Consider the following 9,699-nt stretch of genomic DNA (forward strand, 5'->3'; position numbering starts at 1 on the left):
ACAGCGTGTCCCCCCTCCCCCACTCGCGCCAGTGCGTGTTCCCCCTCCCCCACTCGCTCCAGTGCGCGTCCTCCAGTCGCGCCTGTGCGCGTCCCCCCACTCGCCCCAGTGCGCGTCCCCCACTCGCCCCAGGGCGCGTCCCCCCTCCCCCACTCGCGCCAGTGCGTGTCCCCCCCTCCCCCACTCGCGCCAGTGCGTGTCCCCCCTCCCCCACTCGCGCCACAGCGTGTCCCCCTCCCCCACTCGCGCCACAGCGTGTCCCCCTCCCCCCACTCGCGCCAGTGCGTGTTCCCCCTCCCCCACTCGCTCCAGTGTGCGTCCTCCAGTCGCGCCTGTGCGCGTCCCCCCACTCGCCCCAGTGCGCGTCCCCCACTCGCCCCAGTGCGCGTCCCCCCACTCGCGCCTGTGCGCGTCCCCCCACTCGCGCCTGTGCGCGTCCCCCTTCCCCCACTCGCGCCAGTGTGTCCCCCCCCTCCCCCACTCGTGCCAGTGTCCCCCCCTCCCCCCACTCGCGCCAGTGCGTGTCCCCCCCTCCCCCACTCGCGCCAGTGCGTGTCCCCCCTCCCCCACTCGCGCCAGTGCGTGTCCCCCCCTCCCCCACTCGCGCCAGTGCGTGTCCCCCCCTCCCCCACTCGCGCCAGTGCGTGTCCCCCCCTCCCCCACTCGCGCCAGTGCGTGTCCCCCCCTCCCCCACTCGCGCCAGTGCGTGTCCCCCCCTCCCCCACTCGCGCCAGTGCGTGTCCCCCCCTCCCCCACTCGCGCCAGTGCGTGTCCCCCACTCGCGCCAGTGCGTGTCCCCCCCTCCCCCACTCGCGCCAGTGCGTGTCCCCCCCTCCCCCACTCGCGCCAGTGCGTGTTCCCCCTCCCCCACTCGCGCCAGTGCGCGTCCTCCAGTCGCGCCTGTGCGCGTCCCCCCACTCGCCCCAGTGCGCGTCCCCCCACTCGCGCCTGTGCGCGTCCCCCTTCCCCCACTCGCGCCAGTGCGTGTCCCCCCCTCCCCCACTCGTGCCAGTGTACCCCCCTCCCCCACTCGCGCCATTGCGTGTCCCCCCCTCCCCCACTCGCGCCATTGCGTGTCCCCCCCTCCCCCACTCGCGCCAGTGCGTGCCCCCCCCCCTCCCCCACTCGCGCCAGTGCGTGTCCCCCCCTCCCCCACTCGCGCCAGTGCGTGTGTCCCCCTCCCCCACTCGCGCCAGTGCGTGTGTCCCCCTCCCCCCACTCGCGCCAGTGCGTGTGTCCCCCTCCCCCACTCGCGCCAGTGCGTGTACCCCCCTCCCCCACTCGCGCCAGTGCGTGTCCCCCCTCCCCCACTCGCGCCAGTGCGTGTCCCCCCCTCCCCCACTCGCGCCAGTGCGTGTTCCCCCTCCCCCACTCGCGCCAGTGCGCGTCCTCCAGTCGCGCCTGTGCGCATCCCCCCACTCGCCCCAGTGCGCGTCCCCCCACTCGCGCCTGTGCGTGTCCCCCTTCCCCCACTCGCGCCAGTGCGTGTCCCCCCCTCCCCCACTCGTGCCAGTGTCCCCCCCTCCCCCACTCGCGCCATTGCGTGTCCCCCCTCCCCCACTCGCGCCAGTGCGTGTCCCCCCGTCCCCCACTCGCGCCAGTGCGTGTGTCCCCCTCCCCCACTCGCGCCAGTGCGTGTCCCCCCTCCCCCACTCGCGCCAGTGCGTGTCCCCCCCTCCCCCACTCGTGCCAGTGCGTGTCCCCCCCTCCCCCACTCGCGCCAGTGCGTGTCCCCCCCTCCCCCACTCGCGCCAGTGCGTGTCCCCCCCTCCCCCACTCGCGCCAGTGCGTGTCCCCCCCTCCCCCACTCGCGCCAGTGCGTGTCCCCACTCGCGCCAGTGCGTGCCCCCCACTCGCGCCAGTGCGTGTCCCCCCTCCCCCACTGCGCCAGTGCGTGTCCCCCCTCCCCCACTGCGCCAGTGCGTGTCCCCCCCTCCCCCACTCGCGCCAGTGTCCCCCCCTCCCCCACTCGTGCCAGTGTCCCCCCTCCCCCACTCGCGCCAGTGTCCCCCCTCCCGCCAGTGCGTGTTCCCCCTCCCCCACTTGCTCCAGTGTCCCCCCTCCCCCACTCGCGCCAGTGCGTGCCCCGTCCGCCCCCTCACTCATGCATATCCCCTCCCCAGGTCCCCGAGCTGGCTGGGTTCTGGTTGCTCAGCCTCCTGTTACAGCTGCCGCTGCTGCTCTTCCTGTTGTGTGACCCCGGCCTGGAGCCCCTTCCCCTGGAGGTGGCTGCACATGGAATCCTCACTGCGTTCCTGCTCTGCCAGATCCCCCTCTCCTCCCTCACCCTGCGCAGGACGACCAGGCGGCTCGCCGGGAGATTCCATCAGCTTGGGGGGGTGGGAGAGCAGGCCTGAGGCACCCGGGGGGGGTATGGGAGAGCAGGCCTGAGGCACCCGGGGGGGGTATGGGAGAGCAGGCCTGAGGCACCCGGCGGGGGGTGAGGAGGAGGGAGGCGGCCCGCGGGGGGGGAGGGGGTGGGGAGGAGAGCAGGCCTGAGGCACCTGGGGGGGGGGTGAGGAGGAGGGAGGCGGCCCGCGGGGGTAGAGAGGAGGAGAGAGGATGCCAGTGGGTGGGAGAGAGGAGGAGAGAGGTGGTCAGCGGGGGGTAGAGAGGAGGAGAGAGGTGGCCAGCGGGGGGGGGGGGGGGTGTGGGGAGGAGAGAGGTGGCCAGCGGGGGGTAGAGAGGAGGAGAGAGGTGGCCAGCGGGGGGGGGGGGTGGGGAGGAGAGAGGTGGCCAGCGGGGGGTAGAGAAGAGAGAGGTGGCCAGCGGGGGGGGGGGGGTGGGGAGGAGAGAGGTGGCCAGCGTTGGGTAGAGAAGAGAGAGGTGGTCAGCGGGGGGGGGGGGGGGAGGAGAGAGGTGGCCAGCGGGGGGGGGGGGGGAGGAGAGAGGGCCAGCCCTCCTATTAGAAACGTGCAGAGCGTCGCTCCATCAGCCCTCCTATTAGAAACGTGCAGAGCGTCGCTCCATCAGCCCTCCTATTAGAAACGTGCAGAGCGTCGCTCCATCAGCCCTCCTATTAGATACGTGCAGAGCGTCGCTCCATCAGCCCTCCTATTAGATACGTGCAGAGCGTCGCTCCATCAGCCCTCCTATTAGATACGTGCAGAGCGTCGCTCCATCAGCCCTCCTATTAGATACGTGCAGAGCGTCGCTCCATCAGCCCTCCTATTAGAAACGTGCAGAGCGTCGCTCCATCAGCCCTCCTATTAGATACGTGCAGAGCGTTGCTCCATCAGCCCTCCTATTAGAAACGTGCAGAGCGTCGCTCCATCAGCCCTCCTATTAGAAACGTGCAGAGCGTCGCTCCATCAGCCCTCCTATTAGAAACGTGCAGAGCGTCGCTCCATCAGCCCTCCTATTAGAAACGTGCAGAGCGTCGCTCCACAAAATCCAGATACAACTCAAGTCACTTAACCTATCGCAACTCATTTTCCAACCCACACGGACAAACCTGAAATCGCATAACCATTCCTTGCTAGACTGGATTCTCTCCTCAAACCCCAGCAGAATCCAATCCTCTGGCTTCCTTCCTGATATTTTCAGTGACCATGCAATAGTGTACTGTGTAAGGAAAATTAAACCGCCCCAATCAAGCCCTAAAGTTCTCCTCACTAGAACATTTAGAAACTTTAACCCACAACAGTTTGTGAATGACCTTACCAACTGCCCATGGCACAGAATCGATTTAATTCCCGACCCGGATTCTGCGCTCGACTATTTCCAATCCGAGTTCTTAAAACTCTGTGATACCCATGCTTCACTACGCAGAATAAGGGTACGGGGGGCCCATCTTCCATGGGTTACAACTGACCTTATTGCACTCTACCAGCTCAGGGATACCTTGTGGAAAAGCTACAAAGTAACTGGCACTACCAAGGATCTCAATCACTACAGATGCCTGCGGAACATGTGCACAAGGCAAACAAGGCACGCAAAAGCACAATATTACTCTGACAATCTCCTCCAGAACACATCAAACCCAGCTAACTTCTGGAAGGTTATCAACAACATATTCCCCTCCTAACCATCAACAACCTAGTAATATCACTAAGGGGGATATTACTCTGACATACCCCACTGACATTGCAAATGCACTCAATGATTACTTTGTGGGGTGTGCCACTAAGTTATTAGCGAAACGCAGCACAAACCCCAAACATGAATCTCATCCTGGGAGTATCCCTACAGTCCCACCCCCTCCCAACACTGCCCACAATTTTCAATGTGGCCCAGTATCTGAAGAGGAGATTACACAAGCGCTCCTCAAACTAAAACTAAGCAGCCAATGTGGACCCGACTTACTACAATCTAGGTTCCTACGACTTGGTGCCCCAGCCATTGCCAAACCAATTGCTTCCATAGTCAACTCTATCCTGTCTGCAGGCCATATCCCTAAGACCTGTAAAACTGCCAGAGTTGTCCCAATCTTCAAAAGTGGGGACAAAAACACTGTCTCAAACTACAGGCCAATCTCACTTCTCCCAATTCTATCCAAAGTCATGTAAAAAATGTGTCCACTCCCAATTAAGCGATTTTTACACCAAGACAAATTTCCCTAGCCAATTCCAGTCTGGCTTTTGCCCCAAACACTCCACCGTAACTACCCTGCTAAATGTTTGCAATGAAATCCAGTGTGGAATGGAACGGGGACAACTCACTGGTGCAGTATTCCTAGATTTTGCAAAGGCTTTTGACACAGTTGATCATGTTATCCTGCTTAACAAACTCCAGAGCTCTGGAATAGGGAAACATGCTTTAAACTGGTTTCAGTCCTACCTATCAGGAAGATCCCAACATGTGTCCATCTCAGGCTCTAACTCCAACCCCCTGGATACCACCTGTGGTGTCCCGCAAGACTCTGTTCTGGGGCCCTCACTCTTCTCAGTGTTCATTAATGATCTTCCCACAGCTTGTAAGGAAGCCTCAATACAGATGACACAATCCTATATGCACACAGCCATAGCCTCTCTGACCTTCAACACATACTTCAGTCTGACTTTTTGAGACTCGAAAACTGGATTTCCCAAAACAAACTGTTTTTAAACACTGACAAGACTGTAACAATGGTATTTGGGACCAAGACTAAATTTGTAAAGCTTCCAGTGACTGAGCTCCAGATTAGAACCAACGCTAACACCACCCTAACACCTGTCACTAGTTTTAAATACCTGGGCTTATGGTTTGACTCCCACTTAACATTCGGGATGCACAACCAAGACCTATGCCAAACTAGGGGTACTTTACAGGAACAAATCCTCCCTAAGTCTGCTGGTCAGAAAGCCTATCGCACAGCAGATGCTAATGCAAATTATTGACTATGGAGACATAGTATATGGCTCGGCTCCTCAAACCCACCTTAGCAAACTTGACACCCTCTACAATTCAATTTGTCGTTTTGTTCTCCAATGCAACTACAACACACATCACTGCGAAATGCTCAAAGAACTAGATTGGTCATCACTAGAGTCTAGGCACAAAGTTCACCTTTCCTGTCTCACCTTCAAATACTTTCTGGGCAAGCTACCCAGCTACCTGAACAAGCTCCTCACCCCTACCACTTGCAGCACCTATCACCTGAGATCAGACTCCAAAAGACTGTTCATGGTCCCAAGGCTCAACAAATTATCCGGACGTTCCTCCTTCTCTTACCGTGCACCCCAGAACTGGAACAACCTACCAGAGACTCTCATATCCACCACCAGTTTAAGTTCTTTCAAATCTAAGGCTGTCTCACACTTTAATCTGGTCTGTAACGGTTACATACGCCCATAATATATATTATCTCTAACTGTGCATGCAATGTCTTGTATATATAATGTATACCCTGTTCATTATGTAACTGTATTTGTAACCATGTATTATTTGTCTTAACTCTGTGCCCAGGACATACTTGAAAACGAGAGGTAACTCTCAATGTATTACTTCCTGGTAAAATATTTTATAAATAAATAAATCAGCCCTCCTATTAGAAACGTGCAGAGCATCGCTCCATCAGCCCTCCTATTAGATACGTGCAGAGCGTCGCTCCATCAGCCCTCCTATTAGATACGTGCAGAGCATCGCTCCATCAGCCCTCCTATTAGATACGTGCAGAGCGTCGCTCCATCAGCCCTCCTATTAGAAACGTGCAGAGCGTCGCTCCATCAGCCCTCCTATTAGAAACGTGCAGAGCGTCGCTCCATCAGCCCTCCTATTAGAAACGTGCAGAGCGTCGCTCCATCAGCCCTCCTAATAGAAACGTGCAGAGCGTCGCTCCATCAGCCCTCCTATTAGAAACGTGCAGAGCATCGCTCCATCAGCCCTCCTATTAGATACGTGCAGAGCATCGCTCCATCAGCCCTCCTATTAGATACGTGCAGAGCATCGCTCCATCAGCCCTCCTATTAGATACGTGCAGAGCGTCGCTCCATCAGCCCTCCTATTAGAAACGTGCAGAGCGTCGCTCCATCAGCCCTCCTATTAGATACGTGCAGAGCGTCGCTCCATCAGCCCTCCTATTAGAAACGTGCAGAGCGTCGCTCCATCAGCCCTCCTATTAGAAACGTGCAGAGCGTCGCTCCATCAGCCCTCCTATTAGAAACGTGCAGAGCGTCGCTCCATCAGCCCTCCTATTAGATACGTGCAGAGCGTCGCTCCATCAGCCCTCCTAATAGATACGTGCAGAGCGTCGCTCCATCAGCCCTCCTATTAGATACGTGCAGAGCGTCGCACCAGACAGTATTATTGTTTATATGTAAGAAATGCCATAATAAAGACACATTTATTTTCTGTTTGTGCATTAAATGTAATAACTTGGTTTAAAAAAATCTAAATTCTAACCCTAACTTCTACTGCCCCGTGCAACGCCTCCACCTGCCCCGTGCAACCCCTCCGCCTGCCCCGTGCAACCCCTCCGCCTGCCCCGTGCAACGCCTCCGCCTGCCCCGTGCAACGCCTCCGCCTGCCCCGTGCAACCCCTCCGCCTGCCCCGTGCAACCCCTCCGCCTGCCCCGTGCAACGCCTCCGCCTGCCCCGTGCAACGCCTCCGCCTGCCCCGTGCAACCCCTCCGCCTGCCCCGTGCAACGCCTCCGCCTGCCCCGTGCAACCCCTCCGCCTGCCCCGTGCAACCCCTCCGCCTGCCCCGTGCAACGCCTCCGCCTGCCCCGTGCAACCCCTCCGCCTGCCCCGTGCAACCCCTCCGCCTGCCCCGCGCAACGCCTCCGCCTGCCCCGTGCAACCCCTCCGCCTGCCCCGTGCAACGCCTCCGCCTGCCCCGTGCAACCCCTCCGCCTGCCCCGCGCAACGCCTCCGCCTGCCCCGCGCAACCCCTCCGCCTGCCCCGTGCAACGCCTCCGCCTGCCCCGTGCAGCCCCTCCGCCTGCCCCGTGCAACCCCTCCGCCTGCCCCGTGCAACGCCTCCGCCTGCCCCGTGCAACGCCTCCGCCTGCCCCGTGCAACGCCTCCGCCTGCCCCGTGCAACCCATCCGCCTGCCCCGTGCAACCCCTCCGCCTGCCCCGTGCAACCCCTCCGCCTGCCCCGCGCAACCCCTCCGCCTGCCCCGTTCAACGCCTCAGCCTGCCCCGTGCAACCCCTCCGCCTGCCCCGTGCAACGCCTCCGCCTGCCCCGTGCAACGCCTCCGCCTGCCCCGTGCAACGCCTCCGCCTGCCCCGTGCAACGCCTCCGCCTGCCCCGTGCAACGCCTCCGCCTGCCCCGTGCAACCCCTCCGCCTGCCCCGTGCAACGCCTCCGCCTGCCCCGTGCAACTCCTCCGCCTGCCCCGTGCAACGCCTCCGCCTGCCCCGTGCAACTCCTCCGCCTGCCCCGCGCAACCCCTCCGCCTGCCCCGTGCAACGCCTCCGCCTGCCCCGTGCAACGCCTCCGCCTGCCCCGTGCAACCCCTCCGTCTCCCCCGTGCAACTCCTCCGCCTGCCCCGTGCAACGCCTCCGCCTGCCCCGTGCAACGCCTCCGCCTGCCCCGTGCAACGCCTCCGCCTGCCCCGTGCAACCCCTCCGCCTGCCCCGTGCAACCCCTCCGCCTGCCCCGTGCAACTCCTCCGCCTGCCCCATGCAACGCCTCCGCCTGCCCCGTGCAACGCCTCCGCCTGCCCCGTGCAACGCCTCCGCCTGCCCCGTGCAACGCCTCTGCCTGCCCCGTGCAACGCCTCCGCCTGCCCCGTGCAACGCCTCCGCCTGCCCCGTGCAGCCCCTCCGCCTGCCCCGTGCAACGCCTCCGCCTGCCCCGTGCAACGCCTCCGCCTGCCCCGTGCAACGCCTCCGCCTGCCCCGTGCAACGCCTCCGCCTGCCCCGTGCAACCCCTCCGCCTGCCCCGTGCAACCCCTCCGCCTGCCCCGTGCAACTCCTCTGCCTGCCCCGTGCAACGCCTCCGCCTGCCCCGTGCAACGCCTCCGCCTGCCCCGTGCAACGCCTCCTGCAACGCCTCCGCCTGCCCCGTGCAACGCCTCCGCCTGCCCCGTGCAACGCCTCCGCCTGCCCCGTGCAACGCCTCCGCCTGCCCCGTGCAACGCCTCCGCCTGCCCCGTGCAGCCCCTCCGCCTGCCCCGTGCAACGCCTCCGCCTGCCCCGTGCAACGCCTCCGCCTGCCCCGTGCAACGCCTCCGCCTGCCCCGTGCAGCCCCTCCGCCTGCCCCGTGCAACGCCTCCGCCTGCCCCGTGCAACGCCTCCGCCTGCCCCGTGCAACGCCTCCGCCTGCCCCGTGCAGCCCCTCCGCCTGCCCCGTGCAACCCCTCCGCCTGCCCCGTGCAACGCCTCCGCCTGCCCCGTGCAACGCCTCCGCCTGCCCCGTGCAACCCATCCGCCTGCCCCGTGCAACCCCTCCGCCTGCCCCGTGCAACCCCTCCGCCTGCCCCGTGCAATGCCTCCGCCTGCCCCGTGCAACGCATCCGCCTGCCCCGCGCATCCCCTCCGCCTGCCCCGCGCATCCCCTCCGCCTGCCCCGTGCAACGCCTCCGCCTGCCCCGTGCAACGCCTCCGCCTGCCCCGTGCAATGCCTCCGCCTGCCCCGTGCAACCCCTCCGCCTGCCCCGTGCAACGCCTCCGCCTGCCCAAGCAACGCCTCCGCCTGCCCCGTGCAACGCCTCCGCCTACCCCGTGCAACCCCTCCGCCTGCCCCGTGCAACCACTCCGCCTGCCCCGTGCAACCTCTCCGCCTGCCCCGTGCAACCCCTCCGCCTGCCCCGTGCAACCCCTCCGCCTGCCCCGTGCAACGCCTCCGCCTGCCCCGCGCAACCCCTCCGCCTGCCCCGCGCAACCCCTCCGCCTGCCCCGTTCAACGCCTCAGCCTGCCCCGTGCAACCCCTCCGCCTGCCCCGTGCAACGCCTCTGCCTGCCTCGTGCAACGCCTCCGCCTGCCCCGTGCAACGCCTCCGCCTGCCCCGTGCAACGCCTCCGCCTGCCCCGTGCAACGCCTCCGCCTGCCCCGTGCAACCCCTCCGCCTGCCCCGTGCAACCCCTCCGCCTGCCCCGTGCAACGCCTCCGCCTGCCCCGTGCAACGCCTCCGCCTGCCCCGTGCAACCCCTCCGCCTGCCCCGCGCAACCCCTCCGCCTGCCCTGCGCAACCCCTCCGCCTGCCCCGCGCAACCCCTCCGCCTGCCCCGTTCAACGCCTCAGCCTGCCCCGTGCAACCCCTCCGCCTGCCCCGTGCAACGCCTCCGCCTGCCCCGTGCAACGACTCCGCCTGCCCCGTGCAACGCC

At 64.0% G+C, this 9,699-nt stretch overlaps 1 protein-coding gene across 1 annotated transcript in view; it reads left to right on the forward strand.

Annotated features, from left to right (window-relative positions):
- TMEM17 (transmembrane protein 17) overlaps window positions 1-2,397 on the forward strand; it is a 35,185-nt gene extending 32,788 nt beyond the window's left edge. Inside the window, exon 4 of the mRNA XM_075584611.1 lies at window positions 2,124-2,397. Coding sequence (XP_075440726.1) covers window positions 2,124-2,357 — 234 coding nt within the window. The 3' untranslated portion in view covers window positions 2,358-2,397. The remainder of the gene's footprint in view (window positions 1-2,123) is intronic.
- The last annotated feature ends 7,302 nt before the right edge of the window (window positions 2,398-9,699 follow it).

The sequence above is a fragment of the Ascaphus truei genome, unplaced genomic scaffold (assembly GCF_040206685.1).
Source record: "Ascaphus truei isolate aAscTru1 unplaced genomic scaffold, aAscTru1.hap1 HAP1_SCAFFOLD_676, whole genome shotgun sequence".
Classification (NCBI taxonomy): Eukaryota; Metazoa; Chordata; class Amphibia; order Anura; family Ascaphidae; genus Ascaphus; species Ascaphus truei.